The sequence below is a fragment of the Nymphaea colorata genome, chromosome 1, assembly GCF_008831285.2.
Source record: "Nymphaea colorata isolate Beijing-Zhang1983 chromosome 1, ASM883128v2, whole genome shotgun sequence".
In the NCBI taxonomy this organism is placed as follows: Eukaryota; Viridiplantae; Streptophyta; class Magnoliopsida; order Nymphaeales; family Nymphaeaceae; genus Nymphaea; species Nymphaea colorata.
In genome coordinates, this window is record NC_045138.2 from 30,964,203 (window position 1) to 30,985,683 (window position 21,481).

Below are 21,481 nucleotides of genomic sequence, written 5' to 3' on the forward strand. Positions count from 1 at the left end.
TTTCCTTTTCAAAGGCAATTTAGTTACTTTTCAAAATAAATATATATATATATATATATATATATATATATATATATATTACAGATGGCCGCTTAACTTTAGGAGAATTTACAAAAGACGACCCAAACTTACTCATTTCACAAATGAGGGCCTAACTTTTGATTGAAATTCTCAAATAAGACGTCTTCATTCACTACCGTGACTGTAACTGAGGTTAATGACGGGCTATGAAGCGTTTGTTGCAAAAGTTTTTCCTCAAATGCAAATAAAGTTGATGCCGAAACTAGGAACTGTTCCATGAGTCTTACTAAACCCCTTAAGAACGGTTTAGCAATGGGTGCAGTGTCCTATGTATCTCTGTTCTAAATATTGAGTTATAGTGTTAGATTCAATTACGGGCTATGATGCAAAAGTTTTTTCTCAAAATGCAAATAAAGTTGATGCCGAAACTAGGAACTGTCCCATGAGTCTTATTAAACTCCTTCAAAACAGTTTGGCAATGGATACAGTGTGGTATGAATCTGTTCTGAATATCGAGTTATAGTGTTTCATGAATCTATAAAATTGAGGCAGATCTATATAAAACATCATTTAAAACTAGACCTTTGGGATTGAGGATCCAAAAGTCCCCATGGATTAACCCAACTAACACAATCCAATGGAACACTTTTTTGGAGAAAAAAGAAAGAATCGGGTATGGATCTAAACAAGTTAGATCTCAAAATCTTATATGATGATGTTAATGAGATTGGAATTCAAACATTTCTTTTATATATATATATATATATATATATATATATATATAGTATTTTGATACTAACTATAAGTTGAAGTGTCGTGTGAGAGTGGCACCGAATGCGGGCCTCGTTTCGGCCTTTAGTCCCTCCCTCTCTCGAATTTAGATATCACATCATTGAGCTTGTAATGAAACTTGACATAACCACTTGACATAACCAGTCCCCCAACAGAACGGTGTTGATGTAAAATCTTATTTACAGTATAAACTTGAATAAGCCTATGAATAATTATTGTATGATATGGGGAGATTGTGGCCGTTGATGCAGGATCTCGATCAGATCCAGACCGTTGGACGTCATAGATACTTTTAGAGTGAGAAACAGGATCCTCCTCTCATTGAGCCTCCCAGGCTTGGAGCCGACTGCTCGATGATGCCAACTTCGTAGTTCCTTCTGTTCCAAGGCCTCGGCAGATTTTCCGGCACCACCGTCTCCAAAGAATTTGGGCTCCACTGCGGACACCTCCTTGCATCGCTCCATCTCACGCTTCTCCCTCGCTGCGCCGCCGCCACCACCACTTCCTCTGCTCTGGCGCCGTCCGCCGTCGCGGCTGCCGAAAGTTTTACTTCACCGCCGCCGAGGAAGCCGGCGCCAACTCCGATGATGATGCACGTTAGCTTGGGAGCAACTTGCTTGTTCCAGGAAGACTCTTCTGTTATTCTGAAGAAAGCACAGATAAGAGTATAAGCAGCTGCTTCTTCATAAACCGGAAGCTACTGGTCTTTTATTACAGATGGCGAACAGGGGAAACCTATGCTCTCTTCAAGTTACTTTGAATCACCGCCGCCATGTTTTAAAAAGTTTGGAGATGCATCAGATGGTGCCACGAAAAAACCAGAATTTCTCAAACGAATCTCACAGATCACAAGGAACTTTAGTCCTTCTATCGCTAACAGGAACCCAGTTAGCATTAGATTCTGGCTTGGAAGTGAGATCCAAGGATGAGAAACAGGGAGAAAGAAAAGAAACATACCTCAGACTGTTGGATCTCTGTGGGGAAGTTGGAGTCAAAGAGTTCTTGATTTCAGGGCCATATTTTGAGATTGCATTGGTGGAAACGGAAAGATTGGAGATGGGGAGGGCCATTTCTGGTTGATTAATAATTGTTGGTTGCTGTCTTCCTTGCGCTGCAACAGTTTTATAGAGAGAGAAAATGAATAAACAAAAGCCGGTTCTGGCGTGAGAACCTGGGAGTTCTGCGTTTGGTTTTATTCAGGACGGCGAGTTGTGGCTTGAGTCACGACTCTTTCGGAATCGCCTTGGATTGAATCCTAAAACGGCATTATTTGAGGCGCTAGTGACTCCAAGGGAAAGGGAGGAAACCAAATTTTCATGAATACAATTTTTTTTTTTTTTTTGTTTATCATGATTTTGTCATGGTTACTTGGAAGTGTGTCTGACCAAAATCAAGACATTTTTCAAGATATTTTATCACGAAGAATTGAGAGATTGGAAGGTGACATGGACGGTGAACTTTCATTGGTGCCATGTGGTTTCCGCGTGGCTTTAGATGAGTGGTCTCCAACTACCATCTCCGGTATGGAAGCGAAAACAACTGAAATTTGAACCAGAAATTGGCCGCCTATCAGCCACTAACAATAGTCTTCTGAGCATGTCGCGGACTAAAACAATATATAAAGAAATTCTAACATGAACATGAATTGTTCAACTAAGTCTGGAGGAATCGAGTCACATTTTTAGTTGCGTTACTCAAGCCAGCATTTTCCCTTCCACTTCGTCCACAATTGCTGGCGTGTTCGGTGAGTGTGGTAGGTCCGGGCCCGGCGGCCTCCAACCAACACTTAAATTGCTTGCACTACACACACTCTCTCTCAATTCTCAGCGTTCAAACAAACGTCACAATCTCACTAAAAAAAAATCTAAAAAGATAGTTCGAAACAAAAAAAAAAACAAAAGAAAAATCTATAGACCCGTCCATTATGTGCTTGTTCATACTCAATCGTATGAATCCCTTATACTACCATGCATGTTCAGATATATATATATGTATATATATACTAGAGAGAGAAGGAGGGGGAGTCGAGTATGGTTTTTGTGCATCTCTTTTAGGGTTTTGAACTATTTTTAATCAATCTTGCTATATGTAGAATCTAACTACATACGTACAAATGTAAATATTAAAAAAAAAAAAACTTGAAAATGCCCATACCTCGATTAACTTCTATACTCCAATAAATTTTTAAGATCTTAGATTCATGTATGTGGTTGAATCTATGGAAAAGAAAAAAAAAAACAACACTCCTAATACTTGAGAATCAAAGAAAATTGAGAGATATTATTGAAGAGAGAGAGAGAGAGAGATTATTGTATTCCTTTAGAAGTAGGACGTCCTGTTTAATCTCTCTTGCAGTACAAGGATTCTCAAACTGTCGAGTACTGGTGTGGAGTTTGTGGAGTACAAACTAATGCTAAAGGGATCCATCAATGTGGGCACGCCCTTATCATCAAAGGCTGGAACCCACCTACTTCCACATTTGGATCTCTTGCCGAGCTGGACCCGTGATATTGTGCCACGTGGCCCTCGCTCTCGGAATTATGGGTCCCGCCGCCCGAGGACGGCGACAGATGAAGATGTCTGAAACCTTGATGCTGGATCTGGGTTTCACCTGAATCACTCGATCGCTTCAGTGGGGAAAATTGGATCTGATTACCAATTGGATTTCAGATCTGGATCTGATGACAATGTCAACATTTCAGTCAGGTCATAGGGTGGACAGAACGTAGATTTGGTTCCAGGAAAAATCAGATCCAAATCCAAACTAGTGAACAAGTTATTAGGCAGAGACTGAATGGTTTGGATTGATCACAGGGTGATGGATCCCTGGAGAGGAACCATCAAAGATGCTTCATAGATTACCTTACTATCGAATATGTGATCCTCAGTGATTTTAGAGTACCTGAGATCTCATATCCAAGACAAGAAAATATTAGTGACATTTTTTCCTGTATAAGATCTAGTTGGGAGCATGACGTCAGGTTATATAATTGAGAATAGCGGATGTATCTCAGTTTATTAAGTTACCTAGAAATATCATTATTAGGAAGCTGACCTCTTTGTATGGTACAGCTCTTTATTAGTGGAGCGGTTGTAGGGGCCGAACTATTGTTTCAAAATTTTAATAAGAGTTGAAATATAATTTTTAAATTTTTTTTATACAGGCTAAACTAAAATTTTAAAAATTTACAAGTTAAATTTTCATTTTCTACAAGGTTGATTGGCAATAGGAACAATAATATACTCCAAAAAATTAGGATAGATTCATAAAACATTATAAGCAGAATAATGTTTCATGAATCTGCCTTAGTTCTTTAGGCTAGTAAGTATGTTGTTGTTCTCATTGGGGGACAACCTTTACACTCTTTAGGAACAATTCAATCATGTCAAATGTCTCATAGATATTATTGGATGACTAAAATTTAAAAATTTATCACAAACAAGTCGTCACTAATAGTAGACCTTAAAAGTGCTCGCGGTTGCCCATATTTTGATAAAGAGATATGTAAGAAAAAATGGCAAGACCCTTCAATCCTGACGATAGGCTAGGCCGTGGAGGGAAGCAAAAAGAAGAAAACTGGAAGCAATCTAGAACACACTGTATAGATAATTATACCTTGAGGAACTAATTGTCTCCTTCAAACCAACACTGCAGTCTTATACAGGGGGAAGCCAAGGAGGGGCCTGCAGGGCCTTATCCCTCTCTAAAAAAAAGTTAAAAAATTTATAAAATTTCATTTGTTTTATATAAAAATTTTAAAAAATGATATTTTGGTCCATGTCAAAATTTAGAAACTTTAATTCAGCCCCTTCTATGAAAAATTTCTCGCTTTGCCCCAAGAGATTTGGACCTATGCTACATTAGAGAAGGCAACCGGCTTTTAGGTAATCCTTTATCATGACATTGTCAATGCTCTATGGCTAACTTAGAATAGACCAAGATTCTTAGTGGTTAGGTCTAAGGAGATGAGTTACATTTGTTGTTTTTCAAGAAGGCTTCTGTAATTAAGGCCAGATGCCACTCCTTAATTGGGTTGATCTTTAGTTTAGAATGTTTAAAAAAATGAAATATTGTGGATTGGAAAACTTATCCACAAATGAAAGGGAATTAACATTTTAAAACAATTTTTTTTTTGTGTGTGTGTGTACAAAGTTACTAAGATATCTCATTTTATACAAGTCTACAAAAACATTTAGGAGTCACTTGATATACCCATAATCATGTAATTGTAGAATCAAAATACTCAACTTTTAAGAAATTGAAATTATTAAACAAACGAGGTATTTTGTTTTCGAACTTTTTCCGAGACGATTGCCGTTTGAATGAGTCAATCCAATCACGACTGCCCGACTGACAGCGCCAACGTGTCCCCGAATTTATGGCAAGTAAATAATAAGTGGGAAATGAGAGATGCCAAGACAAAAGCTGCTCATGTTGTTGTGGACAACAAGAGTTGAAAGTATCTTTGTTTTCAATGACTGACAGACAGCATTCAATAATGCTCACTTGGGTTCTTTTACCAAAGGTTTAAATTAGGGTAAGCACAAACAAAGATGGGAGTAAAATAGTAGAGAAGTACCATGAGATCACAGTAAAAACAAACATCTTTCATCTCTACCTACCATTTTTGTCAGGCAGCTGCTTTTTCCAAGATCATTAATTAGATCTCTCTAATTGGAAGTAGTAAATTTCCTCAAAACAGGCATGCTTATGGAATTTGGTGCTCTTGGTAAGAAGTAAGAACAGCTGCATGTGCATGAGTTTTCCTGAGTAATTACGTGTTGAGTTCGAGCTCAACACGTAATCACCGAGTTGAGCTCGAGCCTTAATCAAGTTTGTCGATCCTTAATTGAGTCGAGTTCAAGATGTAACGATGAATATCAATTATATTCAAACGAGTTTGTTGAGTCTAATTAAGTCAAGCTTGAGCTCAACATGTAACTGCCGAGTCGAGCTCAAGCTACTTCTGTTCAGCTATTCTCGATCTCGAGCCGAGTCGAGATCAAGGTTTCATTAGTCGAGTTGACTGAACTCAGGCTCGACTCCGCTGGTATGGTGAGTCACGGGCTAAGATCAACAATCATATGATCCAAACTTTCAAAACAATGTGAACAGTGAAAAAAGTTTCATGAGCGGACTATGGACAAATCCCACCTTTTAGCACACAACACTTTTGGCGTAGAACTAAGAGATTGTATACTTCTTAAACCCCTCAAAATCCTCAAAATTTGTGCTCATTGAAAGTTTTGAAAGCAAAGTTAGATGTCGTGAAAAGGGGCGACATGATTTAAATCGGATTCAAATTAGATATCTGACTGTATTTTTTTTTTTTTATAAACAAGTCAGATATGCAAAAGAATCCATTTTGAAAACTATACAAAATGAGTTCCTAATTCAAATATGGTTTTCAGATCATATAATAAACATCAATATGGTCAAGTTAAATTTTGTAAATGTGCATGTATTTTGAAAGTTGGTTCTTAAATTCTATATTAGATTTACGTACAATTAAAATTAGGTCCCTTGGCATTTCATGGAGCCCAATAGAACTTGGACCTTAGCGCGCGGATCCAACCCGGTTTCGGTTCCCGATGGCTTTTGACTTTTGACTTTTCTTGACAGATCAGTCAGAACGAGTGGGGTCCGCTTACGTCACGTGCCACCGTCAGCTGATGTCCGCAGATCTGTTGCCACGCGTCCGTTGGGCCCCACCCGGCTCCTTCCTCAAGCAAGCTCAACCGGGTGGGAAAAACAAAACCAGAAAAAGTTTCTAACCAAACGGTGAAAAAAGGAAAAACGTCTGGAAAAAGGAAGAGGGAAAGAAAAACCCTAGCACCTACTGCCTACTACACCAGAGAGAGAGAGATTTTCCTGATTTTCCTTTACTCTTCCTTCCTGTTTTGCTTCTGAGTAGCGTGGAGTCTTTGTTGTCTTCGCAAGGTATTTCGTTCCGCGTCCTGCATTTTTGTTTCTACTGTTTGTTTCCGCTTCAGATGTGAGGAAATGGAGGCGAGTGCGGTAGGGGAGATTGGGAGCTCGTCGAGGGAGCAGGACCGGCCGCCGAACCCGCTCGGAGGTGCGTACCGGCAGTGTTTCGGCAACGCCCACTTCGGTTCTCCGTGCGCCAACAGCCCTCATGTTCGCCACGCCGCACTGGTGCGATCTTTCTTCCGTCGCTCCGTCTCTTTCTCTCTTCTTTCTGAGGTATCTCGTTTAGGGTTACGGCCTGTCTCTTTTTGTGCCATGGGGAGCCCGAACGTGACGTTAGACTGCCATTCTTTTGTTTTTCCTTTTTCCCTCTGTTGGTGGAATGGATTTTGAAGTATATGGCTAGGATCGGAGAAATTGGCGTGAGCCATTGCTCCTGTTCTGTTGTACTGCAGAAGTCGTACAGTGCCGTTTGGCTGTTGTCTATTGTTGTTCTTCATTGTTTATTTGGCTTGAATACGGATGAATCAGATTGCTTTTTCCTCTTTTGTCCTCCTGATTTTCTTGTTTCCTTTCGCGTGAATTTAAAGCTTTTTTTTTGTTGTTTCACTGGATTTTAGTATGAGCATTTTCTTCTGGAGTGTGGTTTAATGCATAAATGTTTTTGCTATTGGTTTTTGGTCTTTTTAGAGGGCAAGCAGGGTGGAACGATTCGTCGGTAGCGCATATGATGATTCCGAAGTCGATGGGGAGCTGAACTTGGAGGTCCCCACTTTTACCATCTTTGCCTCTACTCTTCTGAACATGTCTTAATTTTACATGATTTTGGTTTCATCGTTATTGCATTGGATTATGGACGAAAATGTAGTATTCAAATAATATGTGCATCTCAACCATGAACTTGATCCAGCTGAGTATTTTTACTTGATGGAAGTTTTTCCACTTTCAGCTTCGATACAGTCAAGTGCTTATGTTGGAGCTTGACAACTACAATAATAAAGATGAATTTGGAACAAAAAGACATAATTAAAGACCGACAAAAAACTATATGGAAAGTTCACTTTTCAGGCAATATAAGGTGGCAAACTGAACGATCTCAAGCTTCCTAGAACGGATGGGAGTTTCAAATTGCCCATTGCTGAAATAGTGAGGCAACATTTTATCTTTTTCAGTTGCCTATGTTTTCCTCTAGGCATCATTTATCAGTAGAAACGTGATTCTTTCCCTCCTTGGCTTCCAAAGCTCATGTCAGCCACTCGGAAGCTATCGGCTTCGATAAGTGGTTATGTTAGAGCTTGACAACTACACTTATAAAGACCGATTTGGAACAAAAAGACATGATCAAAGCCATCAAAATTTGTATGGAAAGTTCATTTTTAAGGCAACATAAGGAGGCAAACTGAACAATCTCAAGCTTCCTAGAATGGACAGGAGTCCCATTTCTAAAATAGTGGGGCCACGCTTATCTTTTTCAATTGCCTATTTTTTTTCCTCTAGGCATCATTTATCAGTAGAACGCTCATCCTTTCAATGCTTTCTTCTGTATCACTATATTTGCAGCTATGTCCTTTTGATGTAGTTGGGGAGGATGATTCATGAAAATTTTCTTGTTGCCAAAGTCTGCTGTGTGTAGATGTAAACAAAATCTAGTCTATGGTGGCTTAAAATGGATCTGTAGACAACATTTGAATGGATATCTTGGCTTTTACTCATTTTTTTGGACAATAACTTGCTAGTTTTCATAATATTGGTGTCTCTCAATTAATAATACTAAAATTGATTTGCTTTCCAGTGCATGATAGACAGTACTATTGGATACTCCGACCATCATTTCCCAACATGGTTTGTGTCTCAAGCGTTAGAAGGTAGCTAATATGGAGTTTCTTAAAGTAGGTGTCTCTTCTGGTTTCAGTGGTCTTTGATCATTGGAGTGGCCAAGGAGCAAACCTAAACCAGCCATATTTGACACTAAAATTGCTGCTTAGCCTATTTTAGCCTTCAATGCCTTAGAAAAGTCTGAATTGCTTAAATTCAACACCGCTAATGCCTATGACCACATTGATTACTGTTTTGAAATATTAATTAGCTTCATTACATTAAGGCTTTGTTTAGGAATGGAGGCGAAATGGTCGTGGGAGTTGAGGTGCAAAAGGGAGGTTAGAGTGTATTTATCAACTGCATCTCCTTGAGATGTCTGAGGAGGTGAAAAGACATCTGTACTCCTATTTGCTCTTTTGTCTCCACTCTATCTCCAAATCAAGAGATTCTAGTTTGGAGACTTTGAGTGTTCTCCATTCATTCCTCAGGCATTAACTTGCCAACTTCTTTAAGACACAGTATTAGTAGGACTTGGGTTTGGAATAGACCTTCGTCAGTAAATGGCAGTGGAGCTTTTTTCCTGCACTCAATCTTGGGTGGGAAGCCATTTAAATGGGTGTGCATAGTAGGTCAGGGAGTCGCTGCTGCTGAGTGATAGCCAGCAGGGCAACTTTTCGTCTGATTTATGAAAAATGGTCTGGTATACTGAGTTCAGATTTAGCACACTTTTGAACATGCAGTTGATAGTCAACTGCAGGAACCTGGTTGGGCTGGTAAAGTGTTTGGCAGTAAAAAATCTGCACTTCAGAAATCTAAGACTGGGATCATGATGACAAGCTCTTTAAGAAGAAATTAACTACTAAGGGGGTTCCATCAATTAGAGATGTTTAATGCTTAGCATGTCGTCCATGAATGCTTGCTAGCTATGTCACATGGACACAACTAAAAGATAGCCCCCTTATTTCAACACTTCGGAGTTATATAGTTTTAGATGTTATCACGGCCATGGTGGTACTTATATCTGTGCTCCTGCGCACCCAAGGCTTTTGAAATTGCTCTGCACCTACACCGTATAAGCATTGCCTGCTAGCTTCCCCTTTTGTACTGACTTAATGCAACTCTCTCCTAAGTGAGGTTATTTAGGAACCCAAATCAATCAAGAGCTGGTGGGGAGGTTGATTAGCCTGGCAATATTCTGAATAGTTGCCTGCCCTTTGCACATAATTTTAGTGCATGTCATTTCCTTTTCTCCATTTATTCATTCTGTAATTTCTATTTGAGGTAATCCTCTTTATGATTTTTTCCCCTATCAACAGTTTGCTGTTACTGGTAACTACTTTGTTCAGTTGAATGAGTGGAAGTTGTGAAGTTTGACTTGCTTTTGGGGTCATGATAATGATGATGCATGCACAATTTCCTTGGTGCTGATTTCTAGTGCTTTAAGAAAACCATCTAGTTTGAGTTCACTCATTTGATAAGTCGTAAGCTAAACTTGCATACACTTTTTAAGTGTAAGCGGGTGGACGAGTATTGGAAAAGAGATGCTCGTGTCTTTCTCTTCCATAAATTTATCAGCATGGCCTATGTGTTTATTGTTGACGTGTATTATGTTAGCCATATAATTTTACTTCCTTTCCTTTTTATATGGAATAAGGAGAGCCTGTCTCAGGTGAATATGGAGGTAGAATCTATTGGGGAACTTGAAATCCAAGAAGGAAAAGAAGATTCTGAAAGTGATTTCATCCCTGTTGTCCGCTCGGGTGGATGGGCAGATATTGGAATCAGGAGGACCATGGAAGATGTCTATGTGTGCTTCGATGACTTCTTGCATGACTGCAAACATTTGGGGTCACCCAGTGCCTTCTATGGGGTAGACTTCACTATCTTTTTTCTTGTCCTTTTCATCTGCATATTCTGACAATATGTAGATTTACATAATTTTAGTGTGAAGGAGCCTGAGTATAGCATGATGTTTTCGAAAAGAAAAAGGGAGAAAAAGCTGATGTAACATCTGTCATTGATTTAGTTTAATGTGAAAGTAAAATGACCTGCCAAAGTGTGGAATGATGTTCTATAGAAAAGGAAAAAAGAAGCTGATTTAACATATCCAATGTTCATCACGTTATTAGTCCAGCTTACTATTGCTGTAGAAGCAAACAGACTATTTATTTTTTCCGATTTTTTGATCCTTTGTTTTTAAGTCTTTTCTTTCGACTTTAGACTGGCGCTTATTGGATACTGACACTTATTGGTAATGTTTTCATAATTCTTGTGAAAAGGTTTTTGATGGCCATGGTGGCAAGCATGCTGCAAATTTTGCGTGTGACAACCTGCCAAGGTTAATACTAGAGGATGCTGATTTTCCAAGGGAGATAGAGAAGGTTATTTCTGCAGCTTTTCTGCGGACAGATAATGCATTTGCAGAAGCATGTTCCCTTGATGCCACACTTGCATCTGGTACTACTGCATTGACTGCTGTAATAGTTGGGAGGTGAGATATTCCAGTATTTGACCGCTTGTGCTATTGCCATTGTACTTAATGTGCTCCTGTTTTCTTGCTAGGGTATAGAATTCAGACTTCAAAGTGTTCACCTTTGTATTCTCATAATTCTCAGATGACAGATCTATTGCACAGTTTTATCTCTATCACAACCTCTGCTGTGTTTTAGAGGTCTATGACTATGTCTTACTAAAATTGCAGAACATATTGAGTTCTTGGATGGGTTTCGGGTAGCATCCACAGGCATGCTCCTCACACGTGCATGCACTTAAAAACAGGAATGAACAAAAAGTCATCAGACACCTCATGGTCTGACATTATGATTATGCAAAACACACTGTGTGTGTGTGTGTGAGAGAGAGAGAGAGAGAGAGAGAGAGAGAGAGAGAGAGAGTCTTCACGTCCTAATATGTAGGAATTGGTGTGCGAATAATTATCTTTTTATGTGTAAATGATACTGATTAAGCTGAATTTTTCTGACTTATTCTTTTAACTCAAGTATCTGGGCTGAAAATTACAAAGACACTTTCTTTGTGCTGCTACTGCTATTCCTTAGTTAAAATTTGAGGTATAAGGTTCAAATAGAGCGAATCTGGATTCTGGACCCATGTGGGTTCCAGATATAAACAAGTTTTTGAATCTATTTTTATATAACAATGTCATATTTTTTACTCTAAAAGTGTTACAAGCATGATTATGATTAGCCAGTAAAATAAGAGCAAAATCGGACCAACTTTTTCACGCAAAATGTTCAAGGTCGTGTTCAGGATCAGATATGTAAACTCTGTGAGTGTGCATCTCTTAGCCAGATGATTTTTGTGGAGATGTGGAGACCTGATGCACATTCATAGATTTGACTGTGTTATGAAAACATGGCAGCTGCTTTTTCTGCAGAACGCAGCTCAGGAAGATGTAACCTATGAAAGCAGGGGATCTGGCCATGAATGTTTTTGTTAAGTATTGAAATTCTCTTTCTGACCTGATCTTTTTACCTTTTATTACATACTTTTTAGATAATTGGGGCCTCAAGTCATTTCTTTTCTGATCGGTATGTAAAAGAACTTTTGCCAAGTAATGCACACCCATAATGTCGAAGCTCTGATGTCTCCTCAGCATGGTGACTTCAGCATGGGTAAATTCATCTAGACTCTAGATTATTGAAGCATAATCAGGAAATTTTAAATACTCAAACTTATTAACTTTTGGTTCATCTGGACCAAAAATTTGTGGCAGAAAACTTGAAGTTTCAATGTGAGCAGCTGCTGGAGTAGATAGTTTACTTTTAGTGCCGTAGTATCTTGCCAGTTCCTGGTGTTTATCATGAATTGCCAATTGTTTATTTAAGACACAATGTCCATCCTGTCATAGCTTGTGTTTTGTTTTAATGTTACCTTTAGCGGTTATGCAAGACTATATCTTTCAGGTCCTTGGTGGTTGCTAATGCTGGAGACTGCCGTGCTGTGCTTTGCCGTCGTGGCAAGGCAATTGAGGTATCAAGAGATCACAAACCTGGAAGCTTGAGAGAAATGAAACGGATAGAGGCATCTGGTGGCTATGTTTCTGATGGCTACCTTAATGGCCAACTGAATGTTGCCCGAGCTCTTGGAGATTGGCACATGGAAGGCTTGAAAGTCCCTGCCACTGGTGATGGACCCAATTTGGGGCCATTGAGTGGAGAGCCTGAGATGATAAGGATGAATTTGACAGAAGAGGATGAGTTTCTTATCATTGGATGTGATGGTATCTGGGACGTTTTCATAAGTCAGAATGCAGTTGATTTTGCCCGAAGGCAATTGCAGCAGCACAATGATCCCTTGACATGCTGTAAAGAACTGGTTAGCGAAGCACTCAAGCGCAAGAGTGGTGATAATTTAGCGGTGGTAGTGGTCTGCTTCCAGGCAAATCCCCCGCCTAATCTTTCTGCACCTAAGCCCCGTGTTCATAGGAGTATCTCAGCTGAAGGTTTTCGAGAGGTGCAGAGCTTCTTGGACAGCTTAAGGACTTAGCAATCTTGGCAGAAGAAGCTGCAGAATGGGGGTGGAGCTGGAGGGGATCACCTTTTGCTTGAAGCACACATACTGTTTGTTTGGAGCTAGTTTTTATTGTTTGAGAAGTTTCAACTGTAACATATGCGGCTTATGTTAGCTTTAATTGAAATTTCCTGTTGAATTTTGCTTGATCCACTAGATAGTTGTCCCTCTTCCAAGATTTTGTGCATTTTCTTGTCCAATGCATGCCATCTAGGAAGACCAGTCACCAGTTTCTGCTGGTATTCTTTTCCCGGCAAATTTCTGTTTACTTAGCTAGCTAAAACGTATATTCACGGCTGGAGTTTTTGTCCTTTTAACGAAGATTCCAGTATTGTGCCTGTTTTCCAACGACCATAGGTGGTTCTCTTTTGTAGGATCTTAGTAAACAGGAAATATAGGACAGACTCTCTCTTTGCCTGCATATTTTTCAAAATGTCCCGCATATTTTTGTAACTTGTTTTTGGAGTTGATTCATTTAATCGGCGCAATTGATCCCAATCAGTATTTCTTTGAATTGATTGAATAGCAATGACGTTTCTAATTTAGAACGAGGAAAATTTGTTAAAATCAGAAGAAGCAGATGTAAATCATGAAAAAGTATCGGAAAGTCAGTGGCTATAGCTTGCTATTGACGGCCAGTGTCTTTAACTAACTTCGAATTCCAACGGGTTTGAGTTCTGACACTTACAGAATTTAAACATATGCATGACAAGCTACGTACTATGCACCATGAATTCTCAGGTTTTATCGGTTATGTATTTCTCAATTCTTACATGACGCTACTGCCTACTGGCCGCGTACGTTTGATTCGTTCTTAAGCATTCCGTTTTGCTTTTCCCGAAACTAGTGGAACATGACGTCCTCTTTATCGGGGAACAATGCCAGCGGCCCAGCGCTCTTCTCGATCTACCTCGTCCGTCTGTTTTTCCATTTCGATGGAACAGAATCACAGGGTCTCCTTCCTGTATCAGAAGAACAGATCAAAGATACTCTCATCGCTTCGAAGTAAGTGACTTTATGCCTTCGCAGAAAAATTGGACCGTGAAATTTTTTGTATACAACGAAACGGCGTTCCTATAACGTTGTGTAAAATGAAATGGTTGATAGTTGGCATGAAGTCCTCTTTCCCCGGCACGGAAAATATTCATTTTATTCACATAAATCTTGCTTTAAACCATAAACTTCATCTTTTTGGTTCCCATCTTCATTCTCTTATTTATAAATCACCCACCATTTCTGATTACTAATTTAAGGAACTTTTTTGCTGAAATTCCATTTTGCTACCTTAGTTGCAGCAATTCTATAGGCTGGCTCCTTGGCCCTTGCCGCTCATCTTAAGATGGGCTCAAGACGGATTACTATTCAACCATATATCTTGATATGATTGTTGAGATGGAAAACGAGGAAGAGAATGAGAATAAGATGAAATATAATTGCACAAAGAATTGTCTAATATTATGCTTTTCAAAATTGAAAGTCATATTTCGAGGTTTCTTTTCAATATTCTAGCCGTACGAATGATGATCTTTAGGGTCCAAAACCTATAAATAGAGAGCAGTTTATGAGAGGTACAAACAAGCTTACATAGCATAACAAATTTCAAGTATTTTAGACGTTGGAGTTATGGTTCCTCATAAAGTCCTATTTGCATGACTGAACAACCTATAATTAGAAGTGGATCTCTGGATTTTAACCTCCAATATTACATAAAAATTCAAAAAACTTATTTTTAAACTCTACTCGAGCAACTGCTTGTAAGGAATTTGCCCTTATTTTACATAACCTATCATAGTAATTGTGCAATGCTCTAAGATATTAAAGAGCGACAGCCAACATTAATATGCCGTTGCGATGAGGTAAGTGAAAATGATTAATGCGGTATGTGATATCTAATCTGGACATGAAGTTGCAGTATATATATGGGCGACGCATAAGAGAAACCTCTGTTTTATATTGGCCAGACAAACTCTTCCTTACATAATGTATTCGACAAATCGCCTACAAAACTAACTCTGCAGGTGTCATCCCCATATTAGAAAGCTTTAGAACTAATAAAAAAAATGATGTTCTCTCCTTGAGCATATAAAACCTTAAGTCAAATACGTGAGTTTGTTTAGCTTACGATTGATAACCTGTTTTCGTAGTTTTATTAGATGTTATAATCAGCTTGAAATTGACGATGGTCCTGCCTATGTATGTGTATCCCGAACATATATATAAGGCCCAATACCACCTTTGATTAAAGATCAAAAGGGGTAAGCGTTATATGAGAAATTGAAGGACAGCTATGCCACTTCATAGTTGCTAACTGTCTCTCCCTCACTGCCCTTCTTACACTCCGCGACCAACTTTTTTAAATGCTTCTAAAGATATCAAATTACCATAGGAAAGGGAGATATAAGACGGGGACATACAGTTCAGCCCAAGCAAATATGCGTTTCAATTAATAGTTCTCCAAGTACTGTCTCTTTTTCAAATCAATCAATATCTGTGTCTACAAACAATTGTATTTGCTTAAGAAGAAGAGGTACATGTTGATTTTGCAGGTTGTGGAATCCACACAAGTTTCTTTAGAGGTGTTAAGCATCATGTTCTCAACACCTATCATGATGCGGATACGGCAAAGTTATTAACATATGAAATTGTTTTGAACTCTGGCAAGGAATGGAACCACTTTCAAAGTTATCATCATGTTTGCAACTAGCTGATATTTTCACTAAACCATTGGGAAGAGACACTTTTCAAACTCTAAGCATCAAGTTGGGTGTTCCAGATTTGCACACGCCAACTTGAGGGGAGTATCGAAGAATCAGCATGCTAATTTTCAGAAAGAGGAAAATCAACAAGCTAATTTTTAGAAACGTTAAAACTAAGATAACTTTTCCTTTTATACAGGATTGTGATCTTCCAATCCCAAGATTTTTAGATCTATACATATATGTAAACTTGTATAAATACTCAAAACGTATATGAAATGAGTATCACGATTTTGGCTCATTCATCTTCCTCGTCTCTTTCTTTTCCTCATGCTTTCTTTCTCACTTCCCGTTTGTACAACTGTGTTCACGGGGTTTGTGGTTCAATTTTGTAATGTTTTGCACAGTGTAGCCATTTGTTCATATTAATAAAATGGATGGGAACTTTGGTGTCCTAAATTGCTTTCTCTGTCTAATTCTCGATGGAATTTCATGTATCATTACCGTTACCACAAACCAAATTTTGTATCCAATAGTGGCTTCATTATGCTCAAAGTCATATAAAAATCTAGAATTATTCTCAAAATCATTTGAAAAATATGGATGTGTTTTTGCTTCTATCCTATCCTGAGCAGCGTTGGCGCACTCGTGGAACAGTAGTAGGCAGCCAGTAACTGGTGTGAGTCAAAACATCACCTGATCTTCTACTGTGATCTTCTACTGCGATCTTCTACTGCGTGCAGACACAGTGATATGACAGTAGTTGACGTATAATGCAGGCCTATTCCAGAGGCACCGACGCATCCTTGGACCTTGAGGCACCGACGCATCCTTGGACCTTGTGGATAGGAGAAAAAGAAAAGACAGATAGATGGAAGAAAGAGGTGAAGGGGGTGGGGATCCAGTTCGTCCTGCTGGTGAACAAGCAAGGGCAGACTCAGCTCGACCAAGTGCAGGTGCGGTGTGGCGGGTGTGATTTGGGGAAGTATGGGTAGAAGGCGTTGTGATGTAAGTAGGGTACGTGCGATACGGGTGCCGGTATCGTTGGCACTGGGCGGGCGGCCGAGACCACAGAGGAGCAGAGAGAACTTTTGGGACAATTGAGGGCAAGAGTCGAGTCCTGATTGAGCGGGGCGGGTGTGCTTCGGCTCTCACTAAGACGGTGTGGGATGTGATTTTGCTTTCACTACATGAATTGACCATGTACCATACTTAAATTGCTTAATGTGGCCACCAAAATTTTTTTCTCCAACTCATATGCATGCATGTAAAAGTGCCCTCCACATAATGCTTCATTAATAAAATGCTTTGCCTTCAAAGATGGGATATCTTTTTGATGACTAAGGAAGTAGTCATTTGTAATTGTGATGAGGCAAATTCATTGGTAAGACCACTTTTTGCATTGTGACTCCACTTCATTTGCAATAAAAACGCTGTTCAATATTAAATAAAGCAGATATCGACTAATATAAAACAACCCACGAAGATTGACATAATCTTAATTGAAACTTAACATCCTCTTAATTTACATTGCACTTGTACAAAATTGTATATTCTTTAGCAACTACACCTTCCACTTGCATGTTAGTTGTATGGAGTTTACGCTTGTAGACAAGTGAAGCAAGCAACTTCAGATCTCGAAAAGTTGTGAGACTGAAAGTGTCTGTCAAATAAACTTCCATTAAGTTAAAAAAATAGTTAGTTCCATATGTTTATTCATTTGAAAACCTCTCCATGTATTTTTGTGCATTCATCACCATTTCATATTCTACAACAAATTTAGTTAGACATGTTCACGCATGTGTCAACATACTTGAAAAATATTTGTTTGTATTTTCACTATAGAGAAGTGTGGATTATAGTTGCGCGAGTGACTAAAGCATCAAATTCTTACTAAGGATGTTCCATGTGAAACACTGTGAAATTTACAAGAAATTAATTTCACCTTTATTGCTACTTTCGTTGCCAAAATTTATTCTCATGATACTTCTTTCTAAAACAGTTCAATGTAATCTGATGAACTTTCTTTGTCATTTTTTTAGGGTACTTATGCGTTTGAACTTTAGTGAATGTTGAATGACCAATACTTCCAGGCACACATCTTAAAAAAAACTTCTTGTTTGCACTAATGGCCTCAAATCAAATCAAACAATGTTATCCACCATCCCCTTTTGATGCACACTTAATCCTTTTTTTTTTGTGCTGTGTTTGATCATTCTTTAACAAGAAAGCAACCATTCAATATTTTTCATATATAATGCTATAATAATGCACTTTTCTGCCTTTTGATCTAGCCCAATGGGCGTTCTTGCTTTACATCCACAACTTACTGCAAGCAAATTATTTCCAGGAAAATTTTCGTTGGTGTTTTTTTTTTTCATCATGAATTCATGCATCAAAACCTTCAAGCTTGGCCTATACACAGTAAAATTGATGTAGATGCTTTCAAATTTATGTCTGCCAAATTTATGAGATATGTGCTTTTTTTTTTGTATACGTGTAAAATCTTTATTAAGCTAATTTCCTAGTTATATCCGAACAAGAAACATTTTTATAACAGGTTATAAAATAATAAAAAAAGAGGATAATGAGGGTTTCCTCCAAGAGATCCAACGAATAACACTCTTACGAAGTAATAACAAAAAAAAGGTTCTCATAACACTGGTAGTCAAGTGAATTAAACAGAAAATTAATTAAGGAGAGGCAGATGAGTTGCGGAAAGCCGCGGATGATAGAAGCCGATGAAGAAGTGACGTGAAGGCGAGAGATCTTGTGGAAAGCGAGCGCAGATTAGATAATAAAGTAGCAGGTCTTGCTGGCTTTCTAAGTAAAGAAGCTGATTAGCTTGATGCTCAGAGGCTGTCACTTTGAAAGAAAAAGACGACCATAATGAAATTAGAATATACAAAGGGCCCGTAAGATTGAAGCATTTATATATATATATATATATATAGTTGCGCAACATAAAGTGTATTTAACCATGTCATGACTTGGTGGGTGACCATGAGGATGTACCCTCGGAATGAGAGGTTGAAAGCCTCTCCCCTCTTCCTTTACCTTCGGCCTTCATACGGTTACTAACTGCTTGAGGGGGTAAGCCTGGGCATCAGGCCACGCAACCGGTGGGTACCTGGTACTTGGCCAGACTCGAACCTTGGGTACCTAGTACTCGGCCAAACTCGAACCTCGGTTCGAGCTGAAAAAAGAAGGCACTGGGCCGGCCCGATAATTTATCAGGCCGGGCCAGGTGGGCCTGATAAGCCCAAGTCTATTAAAATAACTGTGGGATGGAGATCAGCGTGTCCCCAAATATATGCAAGTCTATAGGACATAGTTGCATCCAGAAGTAAGTAATTAGGAAAGGAAATCATACATGTGGGGTCATGAGGAAGCATTATTATTTGCTCATGTTGTTGAAGAAATGTTGAGAATCAACTATCAAGATTAATGCTTAAGTTACATTAGTTTAGTTACCCAATTGCAAGAAAAGAAAAGATGACAACTTAAATTCAAAACCAAGTAAAGGACTTGCAATCATTCAACTCACTATCCCATTAATGCAATCACTTTGCCTGGGTTTCTTCTAACAGGCGATCAACTTGGTCGCATCTCATCGCTGCCACATACAGCTAGAATTGAAATATTTGTTATATGTACTGCCCTAGATGCACATAGTTCAGTACTCTTATCTCAATATTATTGATTCATGATCCATTTATATATATATATATATATATATATATATATATATAAACAAACATGCATCTCCACACAATGCAAACAGAGGACGACAAGCTACAGAAAGATCGACTCCACCATCTCAAGAACAGTGGAGCCAATCAGAGGGAGTCACGTTCCAGCTCAGTCATGGCTTACTTCCACCACCCTCTCAGCCTCCAAAGATTATGATTAGTAAGAAAATCTTCCTTGGGGGACAGGGACAGGACGTAAGGAGGCAGAGCTTCAAATATTTTTTTATCATTTAAAGAACTGAATTCTCTAACCTATGCATTAAAATAATATTTTCACAGTATCATCTAGAATAATATATATATATATGTAGTACCGGGCCATACTTGTCCGGTACTTTTGTCGCCAGACATACCAAACATACCAGAGCAAGCGTGTCCCAGTATCGAGCCCCACATCCGCCAACAGAATTGAAAAAAAAAGTAGGCGCAGGGCGAGGGACCAAGCTGATGGATCGAGCAAAGCATGGCCCTCTTGAGCTTTTCCATCAAAGTTTAAAACAAAACAAAAATTAATTAGGAAACTCATTGCTGGGGATCCGGTACTCAAAATTAATTACAGTTTTTAGAAGCAAAAAGCAAGAGGTCATGGTTCATTATATGAGCTTTAAAGGAGACACCAGAGATGATGAACTGAGGTGTCTTGGAAAATATACATCACAACAAGCCCCACAAATGGTTTAAAAGTGGGAGGCCTACTTGTCACATGCATAAAGTTTAAAACATGGTTCACTATAAAAGGAACCAAATTCCAACTAATTGATTGTTAACTTGCTTATATATATAATTAATGTCTTTTTTGTATGATTTGGAACCTTGAGACTTCGTCGTTTGTATGATTTGGAACCTTGATACTTGGTCTTTTACACTATCTATACTTTTCAATTCAAACTCATCTTTTCCATTACCAACTAGAAAGTAAGAGTTGGTAGGCGGCCAGTATCTGTTTCAAACTCTTATGGCACCAATCTCTTGTGCTGCAAATGAAAGAAAGTGCACTGATATACAAATTGAAGCATATATAGCAGGTGCATCATTCTAAGATGCGTAAAACAGCTTTGGATCCTGGAAGCGTGGCGAAGCTTCGACCTTCACTTGGGTAGTAAGAATAATCTCCTGCTCACTGAACTAGAAAAATGCGTTGCATGTTGGTAATGAAAAATATCTTTTGGACTATCATTTTGTCGATTCATATTCATCTTTTTCATTACGAACTAGAATAAAATGTTGCTTATTCATACTGCGATATCTTGACCATGATAATAACTCAGTTCCATGTTAAGGGATCTGCATGGTAATATATGTTGTGGGAAATACTCAAAATGCTCAAATCTCTACACTCTCTATGCATTCATCTCCGTCTACGTACATCTTTCTTTTCCGTGTGAGCAAGATTGAGAAGGTCTCTGGAAAAGGTCTAGGAAATGATTGGGTGCAAAAATTTGTTTAAACAATGTGGAAAGTCACGTATGGTCTAATCTCTTTTGCTGTCATGAAAAGCAGAGTTTAGCTTTGCTGCTAAAAGTGGAGATCCAGATCAAATGGATTTGGCCTGGTACGGTCATTCAATCACTTTTTTTTTTAGCTTGAAAATTTGATATGGACCTGACTTCTAATTCTCTTTCACTGTTTAAAAAGAGTCCAAAACCATTTGGATCCTTATCAAAAAGTTTGGCTCAACGAAGGATGCATAATTGGATCTGGACCAGTAGTTGCCTGAATGCCCCCAAAATCTCTGCCACGGTTGGGTCAGTCTTACAACTTGGCTGAAAAAAAGTTGCGGTCCAGGATCCGAAAATGGTCCCCTTTTTTGGGCTTTTATATATATATATATATATATATATATATATATATATATATATAGAGAGAGAGAGAGAGAGAGAGAGAGAGAGAGACCATAATCACTAAGGTTTGTGAAATCAATGTATAAAAAAAAAACTTGAAAA

At 38.6% G+C, this 21,481-nt stretch overlaps 2 protein-coding genes across 3 annotated transcripts; one reads left to right on the forward strand and one right to left on the reverse strand.

The window, feature by feature from the left end:
- Positions 1-891: 891 nt before the first annotated feature.
- On the reverse strand, positions 892-1,947 carry LOC116266612 (protein CHLOROPLAST VESICULATION). Its single transcript, XM_031647889.2, has 2 exons — positions 1,771-1,947; positions 892-1,457 (listed from the first exon to the last, which is right to left on the reverse strand). Exons 1-2 carry the CDS (start codon positions 1,881-1,883, stop codon positions 1,106-1,108), a joined length of 465 nt encoding a protein of 154 aa, XP_031503749.1. The 5' UTR covers positions 1,884-1,947; the 3' UTR covers positions 892-1,105.
- Positions 1,948-6,588: 4,641 nt separating this feature from the next.
- Positions 6,589-13,246, forward strand: LOC116257130 (probable protein phosphatase 2C 57). Of its 2 annotated transcripts, none has more exons than XM_031633744.2 (5): positions 6,589-6,970; positions 7,433-7,507; positions 10,215-10,430; positions 10,840-11,051; positions 12,484-13,246. In XM_031633744.2, the coding sequence occupies exons 1-5, from the start codon at positions 6,818-6,820 to the stop codon at positions 13,064-13,066; spliced, it is 1,239 nt and encodes a 412-aa protein (XP_031489604.1). In that variant the 5' UTR covers positions 6,589-6,817; the 3' UTR covers positions 13,067-13,246. The 2 variants fall into 2 exon arrangements, with proteins under 2 accessions (XP_031489604.1, XP_031489608.1); XM_031633748.2 differs by having other exon boundaries at positions 6,590-6,970; positions 10,230-10,430.
- The last annotated feature ends 8,235 nt before the right edge of the window (positions 13,247-21,481 follow it).

Coding starts and splice junctions, on each gene's coding strand:
- LOC116257130 (XM_031633744.2), top strand. CDS start 6,818: ATGGAGGCGAGTGCGGTAGGGGAGATTGGGAGCTCGTCGAGGGAGCAG. Junction 10,431..10,839: donor CACCCAGTGCCTTCTATGGG/GTAGACTTCACT, acceptor TCTTGTGAAAAG/GTTTTTGATGGCCATGGTGG. Junction 11,052..12,483: donor ACTGCTGTAATAGTTGGGAG/GTGAGATATTCC, acceptor TATATCTTTCAG/GTCCTTGGTGGTTGCTAATG.
- LOC116266612 (XM_031647889.2), bottom strand. CDS start 1,883: ATGGCCCTCCCCATCTCCAATCTTTCCGTTTCCACCAATGCAATCTCA. Junction 1,458..1,770: donor CAGAGATCCAACAGTCTGAG/GTATGTTTCTTT, acceptor TGCTTTCTTCAG/AATAACAGAAGAGTCTTCCT.